The 27,934-nt window shown below is 40.8% G+C and overlaps 1 protein-coding gene across 8 annotated transcripts in view; it reads right to left on the reverse strand.

Moving 5' to 3' along the window:
• The window catches only part of CDKAL1 (CDKAL1 threonylcarbamoyladenosine tRNA methylthiotransferase), a 661,934-nt gene that overhangs the window by 16,950 nt on the left and 617,050 nt on the right, over positions 1–27,934 (reverse strand). For all 8 annotated transcript variants that reach the window (XM_081245696.1, XM_081245693.1, XM_081245699.1 and 5 more), the window contains 2 exons: positions 21,584–21,667; positions 18,443–18,607 (listed from right to left, as the gene is read on the reverse strand). In XM_081245696.1, coding sequence (XP_081101822.1) covers positions 18,443–18,607; positions 21,584–21,667 — 249 coding nt within the window. The remainder of the gene's footprint in view (positions 1–18,442; positions 18,608–21,583; positions 21,668–27,934) is intronic.

A 27,934-nucleotide genomic window follows, 5' to 3' on the forward strand; every position in this document is an offset into this window, starting at 1 on the left:
GCTTTTGATTTCTCCGTTGAATCTGAATGAGATCCTTGCCAGCTAGGGTAATCTTGGTTGTAGGTTCTTCCCTTTTATCACTTTAAATATATCATGCCACTCCCTTCTGGCTTGTAGAGTTTCTGCTGAGAAATCAGCTGTTAACCTTATGGGAGTTCCCTTGTATGTTATTTGTTGTTTTTCCCTTGTTGCTTTTAATAATTTTTGTCTTTAATGTTTGTCAGTTTGGTTACTATGTGTCTCAGCATGTTTCTCCTTGGGTTTATTCTTCCTGGGACTCTCTGCGCTTCCTGGACTTGGGTGGCTATTTCCTTTCCCATGTTAGGGAAGTTTTCAACTATAATCTCTTCAAATATTTTCTCGGGTCCTTTCTCTCTCCCTTCTCCTTTTGGGACCCCTATAATGCGAATGTTGGTGTGTTTAATGTTGTCCAAGAGGTCTCTTAGGCTGTCTTCATTTCTTTTCATTCTTTTTTCTTTTTTTCTGTTCTGTGGCAGTGAATTCCACCATTCTGTCTTCCAGGTCACTTATCTGTTCTTCTGCCTCAGTTATTCTGCTATTAATTCCTTCTAGTGTATTTTTCATTTCAGTTATTGTATTGTTCATCTGTTTGTTTGTTCTTTAATTCTTCTAGGTCTTTGTTAAACATTTCTTGCATATTTCTTACATCTTCTCGATCTTTGCCTCCATTCTTTTTCTGAGGTTCTGGGTCATCTTCACTATAATTATTCTGAATTCTTTTTCTGGAAGGTTGCCTATCTCCACCTCATTTAGTTGTTTTTCTGGGATTTTATCTTGTTGCTTCATCTGGTACATAGTCCTCTGCCTTTTCATTTTGTCTGTCTTTCTGTGAATGTGGTTTTTCTTCCACAGGCTGCAGGATTATAGTCAGTTCATTAGCAAATTTAATTCCACCTGCACCTTGAAATCCCCTGCCTCCCATGTAACCTGACATATTCCCAGGTTCCAAGGATCAGGCCATAGGCATCTTTGGGAGGCTGTTATTCTGCCTACCACAGGCCCTACGGGTGATAATGTTGAGTTGCTGGGTACATACACTTCAGAGAATAACTGCCATACTCCAGAGAACTTGAAGTTTCCTAATCGAAGACCATGAGAAAGAGCTTTAACTTCTAACTTTTAGATTTTGGATTCTTTATGTGAAAAATGAGGGGTTTCTTTTGTTTTATTTTTAAAACTAGATCTAACCCTTCCCATTCCACAACTCAGTAACTGAAAACAAGACATTGAGTTGTAGAGCTGGGATGACTGGCTCAAAGGCTAAAGCAGCATGTAATTTAGGTGGGGCTACAGAAAGAGGGTGGAAAGATGTGCAGCTCACAAGCGAAAAAGTCCAGGATTTCATAGGTTGGGACAGACGGAATACAGCAATGGTCCCAACTCTTCGCGCTCCCCTAGCTGTGCCTTCGGTCACATAACTGCCTAGTGCTTTCCCTGATCTTGGCCACATGACTTACTTTGGCCAGTGGCATGTTATCAAACATGTCGTATGCCAAGGCTTGAAAAGCTCTTGTGCATTTCTGTTTGCTGTTCCTGTTCCTCTCCCTTTACCATGAGGACGTTTCCAGGTTAGCCTGTTGTAGGATGAGACACATGGAGCAGAGGTGATTCATCCAAGTAGTCCCAGTTGTGGCTACCTGCCATCTGCCAGCTGAATCACCAGGCATGTCGGCAGCCACATCTAGATCAGAAGATCCACTCAGAGACCCCACAGCTGACTGCAGATGTGTGAGTGTGCCCAGTCGAGATTAGCTGAACTCCACTAAGGTTTTGTGGTTGTTATATATGAGGCATTTATAGTGACAATAGCTAACTAATATATAGGATGACCAGATATTTGGTTCTGCAATCCTTTTTAAGTAAGGGATACATGTATATCTCCAGCACAAATATATTCATTCACTCATTCATTCATTCAAGAGACACTGAGTGAGCATTTGCTCTATGCCAGGCACTATTCCAGACATTAAGGACAAAGGAGTGAACAAAGCAAAATAGCTCAGCCCTCATGGATGGGGCTTCCATTGTATTAGCTGGAGACAAAGAAACATAGATATTTGGTATGTCTGATGGTGAGATATACCGTGGAGAGAAACAGCGTAAGGACAGGGGGTACTAGGTGTGACAGATGGTGGGGGCTGCTATTTAACAGAGGGCTCCTCAGGAAGGCCTCATTGATAAGGTGGGCTTCAGCAGAGACCTGAATGGAGGAGAGGACAGACATGACATGTGGGCATCTAACAGAAGCACGTTCCACACAGAGGGTCTAGCAAGTGGGAAGGCCCTCCTGAGGGAGCAAACCTGGTGTGTTCATATCTCAGGTGCAGCATGGAGGCCAGTATGGCTGGCCCAGTATGTTCGAGGGGGAAAAGGGTAAATGATGATGTCAGAGAGGCAGTGTAGGAGTATGCAAGGCACTAGGCCTTGTCGGCCATTGCAGGGCCTTTGGCTTCCACTCTGAGTGTGATGGGAAACCCGAGACTTTTTAAAAATATTTTTTACTGTGGTGAGATATATATAACAGAAAAATTACCAATTTAATCATTTTTAAGTGTACAGTTCAGTGGCAATTACATTTGCTATGTTGTACAAACATCACCACTGTCTATTTCTAAAACTTTTTCATCACTCCAAACAGAAAACTCAGTAACTATTAAGAAACAACTCTCCTACCCCCAACCTCTGATAACCTCTAATCTACTTTCTGGCTCTACAGATTTGCCTATTCTAGATCTTGCATACAAGTGGAATCATATAATCATATAATATTTGTTCTTTTGTACCTGACTTATTTCACTTAGCATACTGTTTTCATTATGTGGTAGCATGTACTAGAACTTCATTTCTTCTTATGGATGAACAAAATTCCATTGTATGTATGTATCGACATATCAAAGATGTTCTGTTTATCCAGATATTTGCTGATGGACACTTGGGTTGTTTCCAGCATTTGGTTATTGTGAATAATGCTGCTGTGAACATTGCCATACAATACAATTGGCAACAAACAGAGCAAGTATCTATTTGAGTGCCTGCTTTTAATTCTGCTGGGTATATATCCTAGGTCATATGGAACCCTAGATTTTGAGCACAAGAAAGACATGATCTGATTTTTATGGAGGGTAGAAACAGGGAGACCAATTAGGCAGATTGTTTGTGTTTATTTTCAGATTACATAGTACAGAGCATGGAAAAACCACCTCCTACAAGAATATTTAAAAGAAAAAGCCTGTAGCAAATAACACTATCTTACACTATGGATGCTTTGTGACTGTTCAGAGGAACTGACCTCATCTGAAGGACAGCAGAAAACAAATAGCACTCAAAGTCAATGAAAAGGGGAAACTTAGAAACACGATCACAAAGTATTTATTTTAGGTAACTATACTTTAAAAAATGCTGTTGTTGGTTATAAATATGACTGATAAGACCAATGACCAACTCCTCTTCTCACGGTATATATGTAATGGATGCGACATTAGCATCTCGGTTAACTAGGCCCAAATAAATCCTCAGTGATCATCACCATGCCACCAACTTCGTACCACATAGTCATTGATCACTTCCTCCGTGCCAGTACTACTGAGTGCTTCCCAGGCATTATCTCACTTCAGTGTCAAAACTACCCTATAGAATAGATTCTATTATCCTCAATTTATAGAAGAGGAAACATACCTTGAGATGGTAAGTGAACAACCAATGCACACAGTTGTAAGGGATAAAACCAAAATTCCAAAATCTACACAGTAAGACCACAAAGTTTATGTGCTTGAGGGATACTCTATTCTTTCAAAGTGGATGTTTGCAGGAAAGAATCTCTGGGAGCCAGGGGCCTCTAGAAGGAAAATACTGACCTTGATAAGGTAAATCTGCAACCATTTTTGGCTTTTTTTGTCCTTTGGACTTCTTTCTCAAGTGGTGGCAAATCTGAAAGTTACTGGATCCTATTTTTATAGGTTGACTTCCTACCAGATAACTGTTGACTTGACACATGGCTTGTACATTTATGTTTCTCAGTAATTTTATAGAATTACACTGGAGAGATTGAGGGACAGGAGAAAATTTATTTCTCCAAAGCCCTTTAAATTTCAAACGTGGCAAACTATGTTAGAAAACAAAGATATTCATGGTTCTATTATTTTAGGCACAACTCAAAGTTAGTACTCTGAATATGACAGGAGAAATAGGCTGAAAATTTATGGTTAGAAGCATGCCTGGCTCTAAAAGTACTCATCCTTACAGTTCCCACGAAAAGAATTTAAATTTGCAAGATTAACATCAGTTTAAAAAGGGGTTTTTGCAATCTGCTTATCAAGATGTCAAATGACTTCAAAGAGCAGGTTGGGTGGCTTGACTGTGATTTTTTTAGCCTTTAAAGAATATACTAATGTCCTAAGTTGAAGTAATAGACGATATCAACCTATCACGTTCTGTCAACCTCCCTGCCTCTGGTCAAGAAACCCTCTATTCCACCCTGCGTATCAGTGACAGCCAAGTTCATTCAACAAGTATGTACGGAGCACCAACTCTGAGCCAGGCACTGTGCTATGGCCCGAAGCTGGTGGTGAACAGGACAGACAGGGTGGCCCTGCTCTTGTGAACTTTTGCTCACACAGGCTGCTTTCACTGTTTTGCTCGTGCTCAAAAACGTGCCAACGTGCATGGTAGAAACTTCTAGTATTCACCCATATCTTCTCTATCTTATCTATACAGAAGTATGTATTTCCCAAACTCTTGAAATTGGGTGGGGCCATGTGAATAGTTCTGGGCAACAGACATAAATAGAAATATCCTGTGCCACTCCTGTGCTGAGGCAGTGAAGAGCCTGGTTCTCCAGATAGGCAACCTGGGTCCCTGAGTGCCTGGGTGGAGCAGACAATCCCTGATGCCAGATGTGCTGTAGTACGAGTAGGAAATAAACCTTTCTCCTGTTAAGCATGGGATTTCAGGGTTAATGTGTTACGGCAGCACAGCCTAAGTTATCATGGACTAATACATGTGCTTTATTGTATAACGTGCTACTTTAGTTCAAAGCCCAGAGGGCCCACTCTTCACAATGAACATTATTTTACGCTTGCTCCCAATTGCGCACATCTGCTTACAGATGCCCAAGGAAAGCCAGATTTATTCCTGTGCATTCTGTCACTTGACTCATGTTCCTTTTGCACTGAGAAAAATCTCCTTCTTCACTTCCCTGATTAAGTCCTTCTCACCTTCCAAGTCCAGTTCTAATCCCATCACATCCACGATACCCTCTGTAGTGGGAACTGTGTGAATACTCCCTTCACACTGACAGTCTCCACACTGTAAGTTCCACCTCAGTAATACAGATTCCAAGAAACACTTCCCATCCTCCTTTGTCCCTAGGGTACAAAACCTGAGACCCCGGTTCTCCACACTCAGATGAAACAGGTCTGAGGCCTGGATTGTGAAGGAAGCAGTCAGGGCTTGAGGCTTCTAACTTGCTGGGGCAGGAGGGGCACAGATAACATATCTTACCAGCAGCTTCTACGTGGTTTGGGTGTTATTGTCAGAAAACTCAGTGAAGAGTCTGCTCCACAGCCCTTCTAATTATTCTGTGGACAATCCAGTATCCCTTTTTAAACCCCTTTGTGTTTAAACTAACTGAGCTGTTTTCTATTGTCGTCAAAGAACCCTGACCTATACATTCCCTGATACCCCAAGTCTACAGAGGTCTCCTATCTTCCTATCTCTTATGATCTGATGTCATTCAATTTAGCACTTTACATATTACAGATTTTGTTTTATAAGCACCTGTCTTCTCTTCCCAACTACAGTTCCATCTCCTTGAGGGCCAGGATCACACCTTAAGACTGCTGGTCCCAAGCAGTGCTTGGCATAGTGCTGGGTCTACTTTATGAATTGATCGGATGACCATATAATTTATCATCCAAACCAGGATACCTTGGAGAATGAAAAATGGGCACTATTATTAATTATACCAGGATAACAGGTATAAACCAGGACCGTCCCAGACAAACCGAGACATATGGTCATACTTTGGCACTGGTAATTGATGCCTGAGTAAAAAGTCTGAAAAGTAACGTAGTCATAATGAGAGAACAAAAGAGCCATTCTGGACACCTTAGATGTGGTAAGAATCATCCATAAAACTTTAATCACCAGAGCAATAATGTCACATCAGGTAGCTAGTGCACCCACATAGGACCCTCTCTCTCACCCCAATCCCTCCCCAAAAGGGTCACAACAGAATAGCAGTACTACCAGAAGAACATTCAGACTAAAATCTCCTCAAAGGCCGAGACCTTATTCATTATTTCTATCTCCAATATTTAGTCCAGTGCTTAGATAATACCATGTTCAATAAGTACTAAAACAGGGACTTCCCTGGTGGCACAGTGGTTAAGAATCCGCCTGCCAATGCAGGGGACACAGGTTCGAGCCCTGGTCCGGGAAGATCCCACATGCCGCGGAGCAACTAAGCCCATGTGCCACAACTACTGAGCCTGCGCTCTAGGGCCCTCGAGCCACAACTACTGAAGCCTGCGTGCCTAGAGCCCGTGCTCCCAACAAGAGAAGCCACAGCAATGAGAAGCCCGCGCACTGCAACAAGGAGTAGCCCCGCGCGCCGCAACTAGAGAAAGCCTGTGCACAGCGACCAAGAGCCAACGAAGCCAGAAATAAATTAAAAAAAAAAAAAGTACTAAAACATATCCTAAGAAGCCAGGCATTCCCTGCATGTTCAATCTGTGAGTAATTCAGGCTGGGGGGGGCCTCATTCTCTTCTCTCGCCCTCAGCCGTTCCTAGCTCCGGGAGTCTGCCCGTGGCCTTGCCTCAAGCTCCTTCTACCCGCTTCTCCGACTGTGGGCAAAGGATGCAGAGGAAGGGAAAGTGCCTGCCCAATCCAACCCTATGATGTCTCTTTGTGAGCGTGCACAGCCATGTAAAGAACATTTCATGGGACTTCCTTGGCAGTCCAGTAGTTCAGACTTCACCTTCCAGTACAGAGGGTGTGGGTTCGATCTCTGGTCGGGGACCTAAGATCCCACATGCTTTGTGGCCCAAAAACCAAAAACATAAAACAGAAGCAATACTGTAACAAATTCAATAAAGACTTTAAAAATGGTCCACATCAAAAAAGAAAAAGAAAAAAAAAAGACACTTCATGTGTTCTAGCTGCTCTAACCCAGGCCAGAATAATAAAAGGAGGTAATACAGGTAAAAAGCCTCAACACCAAGGCACACACTAGAGGCCCACTAAACAGTAGCTACTATTATTATCATCCAGACACAATTAGTCCCTTGATGCAGGCAATTCCCCTCACTGTGCCCCAGCGACAAGCCTCTGGAGAGGGAAAATGATCGTCAGTGATCACACAGTTAGTGATGCAAGTGAAATGAAAGCTAATTGTTTAGCATCAGCTCGCTCTGATGATACTTTGAATGGTACTCAAATTGGTGCACGGAAGGTATTGCAAACATACTGAAGACCTTTTGAACTGACATAATCATACAAGTTCAGCTGTAATGCCCAGTAAAATATAGCTCAGGGGCATAGAATAAAAGCTGTGTATCTAGGGCTTCCCTGGTGGCGCAGTGGTTGAGAGTCTGCCTGCTGATGCAGGGGACACGGGTTCGTGCCCCGGTCCGGGAGGATCCCACATGCTGCGGAGCAGCTGGGCCCGTGAGCCATGGCCGCTGAGCCTGCGTGTCTGGAGCCTGTGCTCCGCAACGGGAGAGCCCACAACAGTGAGAGGCCCGCATACGGCAAAAAAAAAAAAAAAAAAAAAAGCTGTGTATCTAGACTGTGAAACCCAAATATGTCCTAATGGATCTGCAAATGGAACTAATTAGAAGCCATATGAAAGGAAGAAATGGACTAAATATTAAATGTGCTACAGTTTTAATTGTGACAACAATTTAACATATGGGCAATGAATAATTCAATATTATATAAAGTTAAAAAGAAAAAAAGAACTAGCAAAAATTGCTCGGGATTGGAGCCAGTATCTTGGGGGTGGAAGGAAAAATCCGGAAGGAACACACCCTCATTTACTTCTAACACGGTTAGCTGATCTGTTTGAAATTAGATCCACTTTCAACTGTTTTAACTTAATTGTTAAGCCATTTCTTAACCTCATGAATGCAGTTTTCATGCGCTTTCAAATCTGGCCCTGAACTAATAGACCCTTTCACTTCAGTAGTTTTGGAAATGAATGTTAGATGAAGAGGAAACCATTTTAACAATGCTTTTCTAAGGGTCAAAGCTCTGAAAATATAGTATAGTGTGTACATAAAACTCAGTACACCTGAATATCCTGCTGGCCCTTTGTCTGGTAATGAGGCAAACCATGCCGCCCTTTAAAACTTCTGCTTCGGTTCTGAGGGCAGCTGGCTATGTTGGTGCTGAGCTATCTAACTGCTCAAGTGAATCCATTATTAGGATCAAAGTCCCAACAGATGAGAAACAGGTGGCAGCCAGGCACCCTGGGGCAGTCTTCCCTTCCCTTGTGAGAAACAGGGTAAGTCCAGGTCTCCATTCTAGAATATTCTCCTTTAAAAGGGGGCATAAGGAATAAGAGGAAGAAATGCCTGTCAGTAAGAACAGCCAGTGCTATAAGATTGTTACTGAGCCTCTTTCTGTGAATTTGTCATTCTCACTGTGTGGAAGAACCCCTAAATGAATCTGGTTTCATTTGCCATTTTGTAGGAAACCAATGGGTGACGAGCACAACATTTGAAATGATAGAAGATTATGCAATTTTTACCTTCATTGCTTAAAGTAAAATGATGCCCTCGCATGTATCACAAATTAATAATAATTATTATTAATTATCAGTAGCCAACATTTACTGTAACAGTAGCTGACATTTCTTGATTGCTAAGCCATTTCCATGTAAATCCTACGAAGTGGGTACTATTATGTCCCCCATTTCCAGAGGCAAGAATTGAGGTAGAGAGAGGTTGAGTAACTTGCCCAAGGTCTAATTCTTGTGGTGAAACAAGGATTCAAACGCAGGTGATCAGAACCCAGGATCCATGTTCTTATTTGCTATACTGTGTTGTATAGTGACGACCAATGGAAGCAAAGTACCACTTAGAAAGTTAAAGTAAAAATATTAAAATAGAAGCCAGTAAATCACTGATTTTTAAAGGCATACTTACTGAATGCCTTTATCAAATATTAACATATGTACTATGCACTGGGCACACTGTCCATATTATCTAATTTAATCTTCTGCGAATTAGTTATGCCCGTTTTACAGATGAAGAGACCGACTGAAGAAAGTGTGCTGTACAACATCACAGGAATTGTACTTGTAATCTGAACCCACACCTGACAGGTTCCAAATCTCGAGCTCTTTTCACAAAGCCACCCTACCTCTTCTTTTTTTAAAGCAATTCTCTATGACTAGGAATAAAACTAATAAGAGGAAAACTTTGGAATAAAACTGACTACTTTTAAGTTTAGAATTAGGAGAGAATTTTCTTCTTCTCTCTCTTCTGTCAGGCACAAAATAGGCCTGACTTCTTAAGCATCGATCCTAGAAATGGGAGGATTCACGTGATTTGTTATAACATGGGCCATAAAAGGAGAAAGAACATCAGCAGTAAATCTGGTTAGTCTTTATCAAGCAGCAGTAGTGCTCACATTCTCATGTATTCCTAAGGCAAACTCACAATTCGAACCACTTTTAACAGAACACAGAGAAGATGATTAATACTGTCCATTTTCTCAGCATTTTTTTCCTCTCCTTTTTTGTACCTAGTGTAAGCTTCTCTGTTATATAAAAGGAAACTGCTGTCCAGAAGTTGTCAAATAAGACTCCTGCAACTCAAAAAGGGAAGGTAGTATAGGCCTGGGATTAAAAACCCAGGCTTGACCCCACACCCATCAGGATGGCTACTACCAAAAAACCAGAAAATAATCAGGGCTGGTAAGGATATGAAAGAAACTGGAACCCGTGTGCACTGCTGGGGGGAATGTAAAATGGTATAGCCACTGTGGAAAACTGTATGGTAGTTCCTAAAAAAGTTAAAATTACCATGTGATCCAGCAGTTCCACTTTTGGGTATATATTCAAAAGAATTAAAAGCAAAATCTCAAAGAGATATCTGTCCAACCACATTCACAGGAGCATGAGTCACAACAGCCACAAGGTGGAAACAACCCAAGTGTCCACTGATAGATGAATGGATAAACAAAATGTTGTATAAATACACAATGGAATATTATTCAGCTTTCAAAAGGAAGGAAATTCTGACACATGCAGCAACAGGAATGAACCTTGAGGACATTACGTTAAGTGAAAGAAACAAGGCACAAAAAGACAAATACTGCTATGATTCCTCGTATGTGAGCTCAGAGACAGAAGGGTGGTTGCCAGGGGCAGGGCTGAATGAGGAGTTGTTCAGTGGGTACAGGCTTTCAGTTTTATAAGATGAAACAAATGGGTTCTGCAGATGGGCTGAACAACTTGTGACTGGACTGAACACTACTGAACTGTGCGTTTAAAAGTGGTTAAGGGCTTCCCTGGTGGCGCAGTGGTTGAGAGTCCGCCTGCCGATGCAGGGGACACGGGTTTGTGCCCCGGTCTGGGAAGATCCCACATGCCGTGGAGCGGCTGGGCCCGTGAGCCATGGCCACTGAGCCTGCGCGTCCGGAGCCTGTGCTCCGTAACAGGAGAGGCCACAACAGTGAGAGGCCCGCGTACTGCAAAAAAAAAAGTGGTTAAGATGGTAAATTTTATGTTATATATGTATTTAACCACAATTTAAATATAAGAACACAGGCTTGGAAATTGGTAAGACTGGGAAATAAATCCTGGCTTGCCTCTCCCACCTTCTAATTTTGTGACTTTGGATAAGTTGTTATTATTTATTGAGTTACTGATGCTCAGATTCCTCATCTCTGAAATAGGGATAAGAATAGTACCTGCCTCACAGCGTTATGGGGATACTGTGAGTGAACGTGTGTAAGATACAGTATTTAGCCCATAATAAACACTCCATAAATACTGGCTTTGCATCATAGCAGTAGGTGTGGAGTATTTAGTCAACGGCAATGCAGAGTAGGTACGAGAGAGGGGAAAAATCCCTTGCAATCTCTCCAGAGGCCACATGGGGTGGCATTTGTTCCCTTAGGGGATTTAAGATGGCCCAGGGTTTGGCTCACAGCCTTGAAAGCTCAGAAACTGAACCGCTCAGCATCTACAGAAGGGAAAACGTGGATGGGACTCAGGAGACCAGTGTATAAAACTGGAATGCCAATTTATGACCAGCACATTTACAGAGGTCTGAACAAATCTATTTTCTTCCTGCAGGAAGGCAGATTTGCATAGGAAAGGCAAACAATATTCAGAGGGTGGCCTGGTAATCATGAACTCAACGGAGGGAAGTAAATGAATCACGTGTATAATGGTACCAGGCTAAGGTAACCAGATGCATTCATTTCTAAACAGGGACAGTTTTCTGACGTGTTGAAGTCCACCAGCCAAAACAGCCCCTCTTCTGGGACACGGGTGCTTTCTGCCAGTGTTGGTTCTGGACCTTCCTTATTTTACCTGCATGTCTGACCACTTCTATCCTCTGGCCTATTGTTTCTCTGGCCACTTTAATGCCTTCCATCAGGCTGCGGTCCACTCCTGTAGGTCTAGGAGCCAGTGCTCTCTATAAGGTAATTCTGCCTGTCTTTTCTTTGACCAGAAGGGTATTGGGTTTCATACAGGGTAATATTATTCAACTCAGGTGCTAGAGCAATAGAGACGTTCAGGTATTTTGTTTAACAGCCTAGGAAAAATCATTAGAAACATTCACTGAATTTCTATACACAGTTAGGCAGTAACCATCAAGATATATTGCTAAGTGAAAATAGCAAAAGTATCCACCATTTATCTAAGAGGAAGGTAATAAAAAGTATGTAATATATATAAATGTTTACATTGTTAAGACAAACCACTGGAAGAATAAACTGAAAACTAAAACAAACAAACACAGTTCCTTAAATAGGTAAGAAAGGAAACGGTGGAAGCGACAGGAGTAGCAGAAGGTGGACTTCTCAGAACACACTTCTGTAGGTTTGATTTTGCAAAGTAGTTTACATAATTATGAAACAAAATTAAGTTTTAAAAATTCAAAGAAATGGAAAACGAATACTCCTACTTACGTATTGATTTGGTGGTATAACTATATGAAGAAGAATTATTTCACGTGCCTTTAGAACTGTTTTTTGCCTGTACATCCCTAGTGGGATGCACTCTATGAACAAAACCAGTGGAAAAACCACCACCACCACCTAAACTGCTTTCAGTAATCACATTGTTGGTGATAGTGTTGGTATAGTTATTATTAGGCAGTTAACGTGAATATTATAGGATAAAGCAAATGAATAATTACACTGTGTTACTGTGAACTGGGATGGAAGAAAGAAGTTACAGGTGCAGGACAGAAAATTTCAGAATTTGACCTGGATGGGAGCATTAGTATGAATTGAAAAAAAGCGGGGGGTGGATTTTGTAGCTCCACCTGCTGAAAGGTATAAAAATAATGACCAATTAAATAGCCCACACTGTAGGCTCTAAATATCATTTGTTTAACTAAAAGAAACCAAGGCTCCTTAGAGACATGGCTGATTCCAGGTCTGGAGCAAAGAATGAGCCTAGAACATCTTGTCACATCAAAAAGCAAAGAAACTATCAAAGACTTCAGGAGCTGTGTCAAAGGATTGAGGAGGTAATTTGAAGAGCTTCCACTCTCTAAAAATGCAGCTACTTGAGCACCAATTAAATATAATAACTGCAACGGATAAAACCATATCAAACATGCAAAATCCATGAGTTTATAATAATACTAAAAAACCCCTCATTGGCTACTTTTGGAGGATGTTACAGAATCAACTCAAAGTTTTAAAACTGGTAAACAGAGAGAAAGACATCAAGCCTTTATCTCACCTTTCCTGTCAGAAATGTACCTCAGGGTAAACAAAAATGAGTAAGGCAAAGTTTCTCTTCATGGAAGTGCTTTTAGCTAATAAATGAGGAAGGGAAGACAGAATTAGAACGCCACCATTTTGAAACCCCTAATGACTCAATGAATCTAGGCAATGCTCATCAACCACTGACACATAAAGAGAGACAACCAGACATTCTATGCCTCATAATGGAAATACACAGCATCACACAAAGTAATCTTGTCAAAAACTCAAACCTGGATCTGATTAAGCCTCTAAATCTAACTACCAATTTATAAAACAAGTGGGGAACAGAGAAGCCTGTATCAGAGGATACAATTAGCAAATTCCAAACTGTGGGAAATGCTGCAGGACAAACAACCTGGTTTCTTCTACAAATAAACTGCAATACAGGGCTTCCCTGGTGGCGCAGTGGTTGGGAGTCCACCTGCCAATGCAGGGGACACAGGTTCGTGCCCCGGTCCAGGAAGATCCCACATGCAGCGGAGTGGCTGGGCCCGTGAGCCATGGCCGCTGAGCCTGCGCATCCGGAGCCTGTGCTCCACAACAGAGAGGCCACAACAGTGAGAGGTCCGCGTACCGCAAAAAAAAAAAAAAAACAACCAAAGAACTGCAATACAAAAAGACAAAAAAAGAGAGAGAAAAGGGAACATCTATAGATTAAAAGTGACTTACAAGACATACTAACTAATTGCAATGAGTGGACCTGATTTGCCTTCTGATTCAGACAAACTGCTTAAAAAACTGCAAAATTTGAACACTGTGTTGACATTAACTGGATAAAGAATTGATGCTAATTATTTTAGATTTGATACTGTATTTAAAAGGAGTCTTCATCTTTCAGAGATATTTTCTGATATATACCTTGATGAAATAAAATGGTAAATGGGATTTTCTTCAAGAGAATCAGAGGGGGATGGGGGTGAATAAGAGCAGAGATGACATGATAATTATACTAGTCTCTCTACTTTCATATATGCTTGAAATTTTCTGTAATAGAAATTTTCCAGAATAGAGTTAAAGCAAAACCGCTTTTTGATCCTACTCTTTTGATGATGGCTCTCAGATGGTTTTTCATATTATCAAATAGTCATGGATTTTGGTACAGGTGACACCAGGTCCTGTTTACCCAAAGATTTTCTTCAGATGGAATGCCTGAACAGCACAGTAATTTTCCAAGAAACATGAAATGTATAAAAAGATCATCACATTAAATTGGATATGTTAACACAGATTTAGGTTCCACGAGAGAACATGGTAAAAATATCATGCTCTTAACATCGTAAAACTGTTTCTCCCCCAAGTTCCTACTCTTTTGGCCCTTTTCACTAAACATACTGTTTTCACAAATATCAAACGCTCCTTCCCACTTGAGAATCATTTTCCTGGAAGAGGGGCTCTCAAACCTCAGCCTGCATCAGTATTACCTGGACAACTTATTAAAAAACAGATTACTGGGTCCCTTTGCCAGAATTTTTGGCTCAGGTCTGGGTTGGGGCCCAAGAATTTGCATTTTAACAAGTTCCCATTTATTGCTGATGCTGCAAGTCTGGGGACCACACTTGAGAATCACTGTCCTGGAACGTCTATGACAATTTATGTGTCCCCTGCTTCCTCCCATCTCTTCTTCCTCCTAAGAACAAAGTTGCCTGACAGTTTCCACAGAAAAGGGCATGATCTATCCTTTCTTTGATTTATATTTATCCCTTTAAACTCTACAATGCCTTCCATTGGATAATTATTACATAACCTTTTTCTGAAATTAATTACCCTTAAATGATATTTATTTTAAAATGTTCCGTATTAGGTTATTAGAGGTGGCATTTTGGCTCCCACCTTCCCTAAAAATAATCAGACTAATTTTGTCTCTCTATGCTACTCTCCCCTTCCTCTCTTCCTCCATTCCTCTAACTGAACTGAAAAGAGGAATAGTTAATAACCATAAAAAGATATTACTATATGCTTTTTTTTAATTAGAATCTAATTTCTGAGAGGACAGTAACCTTTTGACTTTACTATAGCTTTCCTTTCCCACCATGTTATGGGCATTTGTGTAATATTATTACTTGAAAATAACAAGGCCTGATTTCTATTAATATTTACAGAACAGAATTAGAATTCAAAGTCCTGCCACAGGGTATGCATTCAATCCATTTTTGTCAAATGAAATATTTCAATCACAGAGTCTTAGAGACAACCGAGGTCCAGGAAACCTAAGTGATATACAAAAGGTCAAAGAGTCTGTTACTGCAAATGCCAGAATCCTATAATCCAGATCTCATAACTCCTACCCAGCCTGTGTTTCTCCCCCTAGTCTGTTGTACCTCTCATCAGTTTTATCAAAAGAGGTCAACAGTGCCTAAAGTGAGACAAAGTAAGTCCAAAGTAGCATAGGGATAAATACTTAAAGAATAATCTTAAAATTCTCAATTAAGGAAATACATTTACTATGGAAAATAATTTTTTTTTACACAATATTTTGCTTTAGATGCTTTGGCCTTTTTAGGTTTCTTTACAAAGTGTGTATGAGGAGGTTATTACTCTAGAAAAACTCAGAAAAAGCCTAGAAAATTTAAGAAGATAGAAATTCTGATGGGATTGGTGTCTCTGGCACTGAATAAATTACCCTAATAGATCACCCCCACTCCAATGCAATGTGCACTGCATGATCACAAGACCAAAGCTGATAGTACCACGGTCATCTGCAGAGTCCGCTTTTTCTAGAGAAGCTAGATTTGGGGGAAAGGGAAAATAACCACTTAGTAACTATTTACTATGTCCCCAAAATAGTTTTAGGTGGTTTACATACACTATTGAATACATTCCTTTCAACAACCCTATGAAACAGATATTATTGTCACATTTAACAGACTAAACTAAAGCTCAGAGGAGTCACAGGCCGAGGGTAAACTGGCAAGTCCAGATACAAACTCAGGTGTAACTGCTTCCAGGGCCACACTTCATCCACAGAGTGAGGCTCATTATTTTCACTAGAGTTCCGGCACCTTTATCAGTACTCAAAGACTCAAAATGCCTGAGACAGGATTATAACCTCTATCATCTACTTCTAAATCCTATAAAAATGGAAGCTGTTCTTCTGCTGCTTAACTTATTTTGGCTCATATCATTAGCAAAAACATTTGTAACACCAGGACACATTCATTAAGGAAGGATTTTTGACCCCGAGTTTGGCATATCTTTAAAAGCGGACAAATAATGAAGCGTAAAGCTATGTTCATTAATTTACGTGAAGTCTCAAATGGTGATAAAGGACTTGCCTGACGCTTCCCTTAATGTAAATGCCCAAATCAATATTCCTAACCCTTTGGCCTCATGCATGCAATCAAACTATAATTCCTAGAGACCCAGAAGGGCCAGCAGTCAAATGACCTTTATCCTCGTCTCACCGAGGGCTTTTGGGTCATGCCGGCTCAGAGGAGGGCTGTTGAGAGAACTGGTGACACCATTTCCCAGGCTGGAGGGAGGCAGAGGAGAATGGAAAACGCTGCCCATGGGATTTGAATGGGGCTCTGCCCCTTTAGAAAGCAACACTACACTTAAGGAACCAGTGAAAGGTACTGCTTTTCCTTATTTGTGTATTATTAATGTGATGTTTTAAAATACCACCCTTTTCTGGATGAACCTAGAGTCTGTCATACAGAATCAGAAAGAGAAAAACAAATACCGTATGCTAACACATATATATGGACTCTAAAAAAAAATGGTTCTGATGAACCTCGGGGCAGGACAGGAATAAAGATGCAGACGTAGAGAATGGACTTGAGGACATGGGGAGGGGGAAGGGTAAGCTGCGACGAAGTGAGAGAGTGGCATGGACATATATACACTACCAAACGTAAAATAGATAGCTAGTGGGAAGCGGCTGCATAGCACAGGGAGATCAGCTTGGTGCTTTGTGACCACCTAGAGGGGTGGGATAGGGAGGGTGGGAGAGAGACGCAAGAGGGAGGGGATATGGGGATATATGTATACATATAGCTGATTCACTTTGTTATACAGCAGCAACTAACACACCAATGTAAAGCAATTATACTCCAATAAAGATGTTAAAAAAAATACCACCCTTTTCAATAGGCTTACATGAAGGAATTAAAGCAGGCAGGGTCTTGAAATAATAATTTGCCCACCACTGCCATTTGTCATAAAATCCTTGTCACTGTGGCAATTTAAAATCAACCTTGTAAAACACACCGTGAGGAAAAACAGAAAAAAAAATTTTTAAAGCCACTTCCTTAAAAAATTTCTGAAGTAGTAGTTAACATGTCAAAAGCCACATCTCTAGCAATATAATTTAAATGCTGGATTACACTGTTCCTTCCTGGCCATCCATCCAAAGCCCCACGTATGATGTATGATTTTTTTCTAAACAACAGCAAACATTAACGGTTATGCTTATCAAGTATGAGAGTTCACTCCTGGCTGAGCAGGGTGACACACTTGGCAGGGTTTTGACAAAGGCTGGCCTACGTCATTCCGTAATCAGTCAGATGGCTATACACACGGATTCTTCACGTGTCCTCGTCAAGCTCATGAGAGGTGTCACTCACGTTTGGATTCCGGAGTCCACCACCACAATAAGCGAGAATATAGATAATATGAACGTCTTTGTCATTATTCCTAAAGTTTAATTAACATGCCCTTGACATTTCTTTTGAGGGAAAAGATAATACATATATTAAAACAATTTTGGAATTATATAGCCAGATAAATATCACTCATTGCTCTGAATGTTAAGTCATCGCTATATACTTTTTTGGGGAGCACTTCACAATTGTGTTGAAGAAAGGACATCAAATGATTCTTAGAAATGTGATACACATTTTCATTTCACACTCCATCAGCTTTTACAGCTGTAGCTCAATGAAATGTAAGAGAGAGCTTGGCAAACAGCCATATTTACCAAGGTATAAAATAGGGGTCAGGTTACTTTTTTATAGAAAGAAAAAAATGTTTAATTTTCACTCCACATTACTCAAGCAGATATTCAGCTAACACCCTAGAGAAAGGCACCATAACCACATATACTGACATGGTTTAATGCCTGTTTAACTGTATGTGGGTTTTTACTATATTACAAACAGCTTTGCAAAGCACAAAAATTATCCTTTCCTTACCCCTTCCACTGAGGATCTACTGACACAGAAACACACTGGATCAGATCATCTTCCGTGTTAAATCTTTCACCTGAAAATAATGGCTTTTGCCCTCTGTTTCTAGCCTAGAAGCAGAAAGAGCTTATTCTCTTCACAGGCAGAGAAGCAAAGCTATAGGCATCAGCAGAAATGCATCTTTCTAATTCAGATTTCAATCTGTCAGAAAGGATTAAAGCCTCATGCATACATAAAAAAGGAACTATAAATGATAACAGAAACATGGTGGGAAATCACTGTGCCTCCAGAGCTGCTGTTTTACTAGCAGGGTAGAGAGGAAAAGCATCTTCTACTCACCTCTGTTAAACCTGAGATTTCTCCTTTTGCTAATGGTTTGCTGATGGACGGCGTGTATACTTTGGCATCTGAAACTGGCTGCCCTTTCATAAAATGTTTTCCTGATTCATAAACGTTCACTTCGACCATTTTCCCCATGAATGTGGGGTTCTTTGGCACTAAAACCTTAAAAAAAATTAGAGAAGGCTTAATTTTTAAAAACAAAATTTTATCTTAGAACAGTTTTAGACTTACAGAATTAGTAAGATAGCACAGAGAGCTGGTAACCCCAGACGCAGTGTCCCTCTTATCAACGTCTTACGTTGGTCTGATACCTGTGTCACAATTAATGAGCCAATATTGGTGTATTACTATTAGCTGAAGTCCATACTTTATTCAGAGTCCCTCACTTGTCCCTTAATGTCCTTTTTCTCTTTGGGGATCCCATCCTAAGTGGGCTCTATCTTCCAGATGCTCAAGGACCTGGGGGTCTAGCGGGAAGGGAAGGCATTTCTGGGAGGGGTAAGGGGCTATAGACAGCGCTCTCTCCTTGTGGGATGCCTGTGGTCCTAGGGCACGTGGAAGGCAGGCCTGGAACCGCCCGAGGCATCATCAGCCAGTCACTCTTGGACAGGCCTTTGATATCCTACTCTTGGCTGTCCCAGGCAATGAAGAAAGCTGGGACAACACCGATGAAAGCTTTATACTTTTAATACCTTCCAAGTTCGCTGTCAGAGTCAGGATTTGAGCAGCCACTTCAAATAAAGGCCCGCATGTTTGGGTGCATGTGTGTGTGCAAGTGCACATGTGTGTGTGTGTGTTTTGGGGGAAGAGGAAGAAAATTTCAAAGCCGCCTTTTCGATACTCCAAACCTTGGTGTTCGGAGCTAAATGATGGCTGCTGTTCATTGCTTTCGCTCTGTTATGAAAAGCATGTATTTGTTAGTTCTACCTCCACGTAGAACCAGCTCCCCTGAAGGGTACTTTGGCTGGCTCACAGGAAACTGTCAGATGGCCCCTTTCCACCAGAGATTACTGACGGAGGTACTTGTTTACCTCGAGCAAATGTTTCCCCTCCTCTTGGACTTACAGGTAGTGTGTATGTGTTATGTCTCCCTCACGCTTCTATTTCAGTACTGGAGCTACTTGCCAATCTTTTCTAGTCATAATCCAAAATAAATAGACTAATTCTAATCCGGCAATACTTTGATATCTAGATACAATCTTCTGGAAGTCATCTTTTTTTAGAAAAATAATTCCTATGAAATCTTTGATATGCTTGGTTTTAGAGACCAAAAAAAAAAAAAAAAGAAAAAGAAAGAAAGAAAAATCAGATGAGAGCCAGAAGTTCCACAGCCAATTTCTCCGAGAGGCAAAAATGGATGTTGGTCTTTCTGAGTTTGATTTTTTATGACCACTGAGTACACTGCTTCATCAAAGTATAGGAAGAAAGGTCACCTGGGTGGTGGATTACTCATGGCAAGCAAATGGACTAAAAAAGCTTTAGTATCAGGATATGAAAGCCCTTTTAAATCAGTTTTTATAAAACAAGAAAATCTCTAGAGCAAACTATCCCTGGGAGATCTGGTACTATTCTCGGGGAAAATAACTCTGTCCTTGATCTGCTGTCTTGATCTGAATGAAGGGCTCAGTGTTTTTTTCCCTCCGGTTTTAATAATTGGAAAAAGCTCGACTGCTTTAAATTGGAGGAAACAGCTAATGAGGCATGCCATCGCCTTTAAAATGAAGGGGAAAAAAGTTCCCTGCTGGGGCGAAAACCCAGATGGCAAGAGAAAGGAGAGGAAAGAGGCAACAAAATACAATCAGGCTCCTCCTGAGGGCTGAGCAGAAGTTTGGCCTGAATAGGAAAATGGCTCTCTGGGGTCAATTACTGAGGTGGAAAATGGGGAAGAGACGGACTCAGCTCAGACGTGGAGGGTTCGGAATCCAGCCTCAGCTGTAGTCTCTACTGGGGACCGAACAGGGCACATTCAGTCTGGGCCATGAAAAGCTCCCCCACTTTCCCTGAGGACCGAGTGCCCAGTCTGAGATGATTCCACATGGAACATCCATGCTGGAGGCCCCTCCGGCTCTGGCTTCCCTGCTGTCTAACATGGGCAGTCGGCTTCCCTTGCCCATCCCTTACGTGACTTGCCCAGGCTGGCCTGAAGAGCCTTCCCAAGCCATGACCCACAGAGAAACATTTAACTTGTCATTTGATGAGGGTAGGAAAAAAAAAAAGAAAAGTAGGAAAACTCACTTGATATTAAGAAAAGCAGATACGATCCAGGGATGACCCATGAAATCCCTAGGCTCTTATGAGAATCTCTAACCTGGAGGGGCATATTACACCTCCTCCTTGGCCCTTCCCAGGGTCCATGGCTCCTGAAGGAGGCACTGTTTTCTTCAATCGCTTTTGAATTGCTTTACCACCTGGGGTAGTGGAATCCCAAATGCTAAAATAGAAGTCTGGCTGCTGGTGGGGCAAAGCACGCTACTTTAACGGGCAGGGAGTGGAGAGCCCTTCAGGTTGGCCTCGAAGAAAACTCTCAAAGTGAAGCTGGTTTGATCCTTACGCTGGCCTCCAGAGTTGTTCACCCAACTTGAGTTGAGTCCAACGAACAGACTATTTTCCCTTTGCCCCCAGCGTTTTTAATCAATGTGGAAGTTAAAAAAAAACAAAAAAACAAAAAAAAACACCTGAAACTAAACAAAACTAAAAAAGCCAACCAACAGACCAACCAATCAAAAGCCTGTGTGAGTGCTGTGACAGGGACAGGAAATCCCTGCCCTTCCAGGCTGATGTCGCCGGTACAGACGTCCTTCCTGTCCTCTGGACAGAACTTTCCCCTCCACGTTGCCAGGCTGTGGGGATTTTGGCAGTGAGAAGTGCCTGTTCCAAACTCCGCAAAGCCAGAGGCTGGTCCTGTCAAAGATGAATGGGGACTAAAACACACTTATGCCTTTGTATAGAATGTTTTGGAGATTAAGCCACAAAGATAAGCCCCATGTTAGCCGGGTTGGCTTGATGCTATAGAATAGCCTTCCTGCGACAAGATTCTACACCTCTCCCCTGCTTTAAGTCTCTTTCGCTTACATTGATTTACTTTTAGAAGTCTTTCTCATTTTGGAGAAACCCTAAGAACATGGGAGTATCTCTTACCTGCTCATAGAATCGATTGTGTGCAACATAAAACTGGGAATCAAAAGATTCTTCTGTGACTAATACTTTTTGTCTCTCACCAATCTGTGGAGAGAAGGGGAGAAAACCAGGAGAGATCAGGGCAAACACCTGAGCATCCAAATTAAATGCCAACCTAAATAGTTATGGACCAGTAAGTCGTGGCTTCTTGAATTTAAAGTAGACTCCAGATTGCTAGCTACTTAACAGCCAACACAAGAATCACTGATTCAAATTTTCAGAAAGACATTATTATCTATGTAGTAATATAAAATTAGTGTAGAACGAAATCTTATTTTCTTACAGATCTATGAAACAAAACTTGATCTTATTTCCTTCTTCAACATAAGTTAGATAATTAAAGGCTTCTAAGACATACAAAATCTTCTAAATATCACTTTGTTTTTCTTGAAACAAAGTTGCAAAACAAGCCAGAACAAGCTGCTTCTAATCCAAATTCATGAAAATATTTTGGCAATATGAAAGTGGTAATAAACATTAATTTGAGTTATGAGGGATGTAACACTAAAGAAAATGCCTTAAAAACTAGTCATTAAGTCCCTGTACCTAAACATTTCACACGTTACATGCAATTCTGAAATTACTGATTAATTCAGTTATTTACTTGTTATATACATTTTCTCTGGCATGGGCAACTGTCTCTTTTTTGTTGCAGGAATGACCCCATATTCATTTTATTTTTTTAAGAGAAAGACAGCAAAAATAGGGGACTGTTAATGCTCTACAGGATCTATATTTACGATCTAAGCATGCATTTTTAATAACCAAGAAGTTAAATCAGCCAAAACGTTGGTTAAAGCAATGTGACCATTTTAAAATAGTCTACTATTTCCAACTTTATTCAACTGTGAAATGCAACATTTAAAGTATCATTACTTTTTTTTTTTTTTTTTACAACATTGTCAAAATGTCTGATTTAGCAAACCAGCTGTATTGGATGATTGTGCCTGGAATCACTTTTGCCATTGCTACTAGATAAATACAACCCTCTATGTTAAAGCACATTGGCAAGATTTTTTTAAACGAAATCCCTGTTCTCATATGTAGGGACTTGTCACCATGTTCAGGCAGTTACCACTTGGGAAACATAAACACAGCTGCACTAAATAGACCACCTAACAAAAAGAAAAAAACAAAAAACCCCACCAAACTCTTCCGTGCATTATACAATGACAATACCTAAATACACCATAATTTGCTCTTTTTCACTCTCTCAATCAAATGTAGCCCCCTTAGCTGAAGGTTGTAAGGTCTCTAGGATACTTATCAAACACTTAACATAGTTCACTCCTTGAAAACCAGTGAAAAGTTCCAGCACTATTGTCTCTTTTAAAGATCAAGGAGAAACAAAAGAACTACTCCCAGCTTCTACTTTGAGCTTTAATGGCCCCGTTTATTAAAAAAGACTGATGAATATTGGGTTTCACTGAAGTATATGCTTCTGGAAGGAAACTTAGAATGTTTGCACACATTTCACAGTGCGAGTTGCTTATAACTTAAGATAAGTATCTGTCAATGGTTCTTAAGGAAATCTGCAGTTACACTTCATCTAACATTAAGTTTTCAGGAAATTAACAACAATACGAGAGAGGAGAGCCACTGAAAACGTACGCCGCTTTTTCCCTCTTGTTGGAATTCATGTGGACAGTTGTAGTAATCATTTTTGGGCTATTCCATTTTATCTGGAGAGAATAATGATGACAGTAATATATACATATTGAGTTAGAAAGACTTGCTATGTTTATACAGTAGAGGGCAGGGCTTTCGATCAACCATCAGAGAACTATTTGTATGTGAGTATTTAACTATTATTTGCCAAAGGGATTCAGGAAAATTGCTATGGGCAGTAATTTATAGTGGCAAACACCTCTCCAATCACCCTTTTGGTCCCCTCAACTATGGATTTTGTCTCATTGCTGAGGCTCTTAAAGTTCCCCAGAGGCTACTGAGCAAAAATGAGCATAAGCAAGATAGGACTTTGATGAAAAACTGATGCAGTTTATCCCCAATCCCTAAAAAATCCAACAAAAACAAATAATAAATGCTCTATGCAGTACTCTTTTTTAAGAATGAAGTTGCAATGAAGTGAATTATCAAATATGACCTTTAAGAGAATCAACTGTTTCAAATAACCTTAAAAACAACAAGGGGGCCTTCCCTGGTGGAGCAGTGGTTGAGAGTCTGCCTGCCGATGCAGGGGACACGGGTTTGTGCCCCGGTCCGGGAAGATCCCACATGCCGCGGAGCGGCTGGGCCCGTGAGCCATGGCCGCTGAGCCTGTGTGTCCAGAGCCTGTGCTCCACAACGGGAGAGGCCACAACAGTGAGAAGGCCCGCATACCGCAAAAAAAAAATAAATAAATAAAATTAAAAACAACAAGGAAGTTAAGGAAGTGGGAGTGGGTTTCAGTTGGAACTCTGGAAGAGGCAACTTTGCCTTGGTGACAATAAGGAAACTTATGGGCCAAGCGTATTATTAGCCTCAAATGTTTTTTTAAATGAGCCACCTCCTTACTCTCCAAGTGTTTTCTCCCCAGCCCCACATGATAACCCAGTATGGTTAAAGACCACGTAACAAGATTTAGGATAATCATCCTGATTTACCTAAGAATGCCTCTCCTATCCAGCAAGGAAGTCCTGTTCTCAGAGGAAAAAGTAGGGCTTCAGAAGAAAAAGGGCAACAGTTACCCTTAGGCCACTAGGACTACAACCACCCAGCTTTCTATTATGCTAAGGGCAGAGCTAACCCACTAAAGCAGGGGTCCCCAACCCCTGGGCCACGGACAGGGTCGCAGAGCAGGAGGTGAGCGGTGGGCGAGTGAGTGAAGCTTCATCTGCTGCTCCCCGTCGCTCGCATTACAGCCCCCCAATCCATGAAAAACTGTCTTCCACAAAACTGGTCCCTGGTGCCAAAAAGGCTGGGGATCACTGCCCCAGAGGGACCAGTTTGTCTTAGAGAATGATGGGTGTACAGTGTGTCTTCTCTGAGATTCTGCAACATCTACTCTCTGCTGACATTCTGATATTCTTCTGAGAAGGCGGCTTCCTGGGCTACTCACCATCCCTGTCAGAACCTTCCCTAACAGCTGGAACCTCCGGCAGGAACGCAAGGTTACGTCACTGGCTTAAGACAAGCCCTTTGAAGAGGAAGTTAACAACAAGATTGCTTGAGTAATTTAAAAAATGAACCAACTCCTGAGTTTATAGAATATATATATATATATTTGTATACACACACACACACACACACACACACATATATATTTTGAGAATGTAGAGGAGGTTGAAAATAATGGTTTCCATAAGCTTTGTGACTGGTAGCACAATATGGCTGTTCAGCAGGGATGATTAAGATGCAAGTGGAATTGTAAACCCAAAGAACGGTCGGTCGGTCTGGAGGGTGATTTTAAGATAACTGGAACTTTCAAGGACAGGGAGAAAGGGGGAAGTTATTTGGAGGGAGAGGGAATGGTCAGAAGCAGGAATGCACAGCTCTAGCAGAGCCCAGGGGAGAGGAGTAGGAAGAAGGTTTATTCAACACCATCAAATGCCACATATTCGAACTGGACAGTAGGGTGAGAGGACATGGGTCTGGGTAGATTATTTTTAAGGTAAAAGAGATTTGGCTACATTTGGGGACTTTGCTTTCCTCAGAGAAAAAAATGAGAGTTTGGAAGAAGTGACGTGGAGCTGGGGAGAGGTGAGCAGGGCTGAAGAGGAAGTAGATTCTGATTTTTAGAGGACCTTTCAGTTCCAAAATTCTCAGTCGTCATTCATGGTAGATTTGGTCTGCTCACAAGGTTTCAGATAAAGGAAATAGGTACTCTAAATCCAGGCTGTCTCAGTAAAAGTATGCTTAGAGCCCTCTGCAAATTACAGGTACTTTCTTGCTGCACTTAAAGTAACAATGTGATCTTAATACCCACCAAAGAAACATTTACAAAGTTTTTCATAAAGCTATTCAGTGACCTGAACCCGAAGAATCCTGTCAAAATCTTCCCAACAAAGCCCTTTTTAAAATAACCTCTTTTCCTTCTGATTTTCTTTACAGGTATATAATTTATAGCTGATTAAATAAAATGCTTCTTTGATTTCTAGAGCATTTTAGAGTTTAAGAAGTAGGGCTGGGGGACTTCCCTGGTGGCGCAGTGGTTAAGAATCCGCCTGCCAATGCAGGGGACACAGGTTCAATCCCTGATCCAGGAAGATCCCATACGCCGCGGAGCAACTAAGCCCGTGCACTGCAACTACTGAGCCCGCGTGCCTAGAGTCCACGCTCCGCAGCAAGAGAAGCCACCGCAATGAGGAGCTCGCACACCACAACGAAAGTAGCCCCTGCTCGCCACAACTAGAGAAAGCCGTGAACAGCAACGAAGACCCAACGCAGCCAAAAATAAATAAATAAATTTATTTAAAAAAAAAAAAGAACTAGGGCTGGGAATACAACCCCCTGCACTTTTATGGGACACTCAGTTTCCATTTACAAAGTTTGACTTTCAGGACATTTGTCAGGACTTTTCAAAGTGGCTGTCAGTCCTGGCACCTACTGTAACAACCTAGATGTACTTTGTAATTTATTCATCAGATGTCAGTGAAGACAGTGGCTTTTCCAAGGACGTGCAGAACTTCACTTAGTACATTTTAACCTGACTTCATAAACACATTTTATGAAAAATGAACTATAGAAATAGTCTTGTAAAAACCTTCCCTCCATTTCACAGATTGGGGCACTGAAGGAAGAGAAGGTACAGAAAAAGTCCACAGGTTCCTGCATTACCACTGATCTCACAGAGGTGATGGGAACTACGGCCCCCACTATGAAAGGAGTGTAGTAGAACTTTCTAGGCTTTGTTGAAAAGATATGAGAAAAGCTCTTATGCTTTTTTTTTTTTAAACCACAAAGGGAGAAAAGAAAGACCCTATTCCCCTAAATAGACAAAGAAGGTAAGAACATGAAAGGGGCTTAGCAATCTCTGATTTCACAGAGAGGAAACTGAGGTCCAGCAAGATGCGGTGATTTGCTCAGTGGCAGAAAGAAGTCTTGGAAGCGTTCCTGCTACTTGATGTCTCCTATTTAATTGCTAGCTGCAGAAAACGTACATCATGGCTCTGATTCTGCAGTGCATGGCTTTTGCGTGAGCAGAGAAACATCTGTGACAAACAAAAAGCAATGTTTTTTTAAAATTCAATTTGGGGGTAGATTTTACAGTACATTACATAATCAGCTGGCTGTGTTATTTGTGTCACATCTATGCTTCAAATTTCCCGAGTGCCTGAAGTGGTGAGAAACATCAGTTCTAACCATATGGGCAGATAACACACAGAAAACACACACTTGCATTAAAAAAGCAGTGGTTTACAACAGGATTTGGTTGCTGAATGAATGTTCATTCAAGCACATTCTATTTCTCCATTTGTCCTAAAACAAACAATATTCTGTATGGCTATTTAAGGATTTAAAGAGAGAAACTAAAAAGAATTGCTTCAAGACAGGCAGAAAATACTGAAATTTAACAAAGACATTAAGAGTACTTGGGCTTTTACCTTTAACCCAGTAAGAAATGTTACTTGTATAAGTATTCCTTGAACTAGAAGAAGCAAAGAGTTTCTTTTAAACCCATATATGGCTTTAAAGTATAAACTTTATGTAAATCTTACTTTTAACTAGTTTTTTTTTTCCCCCTTCTTCTCACTTTTGTTTTACTTAAACAGAAAGCCTGAGGTGTGGCTTTAGAAAATAACTGCAATTCACTTTACTCTGAAGGGTTAGGTTAGAGAGATTTTAATTAATTCAATATAACCACTCAGAGTATCCAAAAAAACATTCACAAAGGACAGATATATATTAGAAGACCTGTGTAAGAGAAATATTTATTTCTTGAAAACAGTTATAAGAAGGCAGAGGAATTATTTTGCTCCCCCTGAAAAGTTTCTAGCAATTAATTTTTCTGTCCAATTGCCTTAGGTGGAAAAATGCAGATTAAAACACACATATCAAAAGCTCTCATAATTATTTACAGCACATTCCTAATAAACTTAAATTTTATCTATGTTTACCCTATACAATATTCTGGCATGCTACTTCTGCAGCTGAGTTTTTTTTTTTTTTTTTGTAGATAATAAAATACAATTTTTCTACCTGACTGGTTTCTGAATGCATGACTCTGGGAAATGTCAAATGTCTTTCTTTACCTCCAGTCAAATTAGTTTTTCTTTTTTTTCCTAAGCTGCCTGGAACATGTTAAACACAAGGCTGTGACCTTAAACTCTGAAATAATATTTCTAGTGTCTGTGCAAAAGCCTGCCCTCACAT

The sequence above is a fragment of the Mesoplodon bidens genome (genome assembly GCF_964165515.1).
Source record: "Mesoplodon bidens genome assembly, chromosome: 10".
Lineage (NCBI taxonomy): Eukaryota > Metazoa > Chordata > Mammalia > Artiodactyla > Ziphiidae > Mesoplodon > Mesoplodon bidens.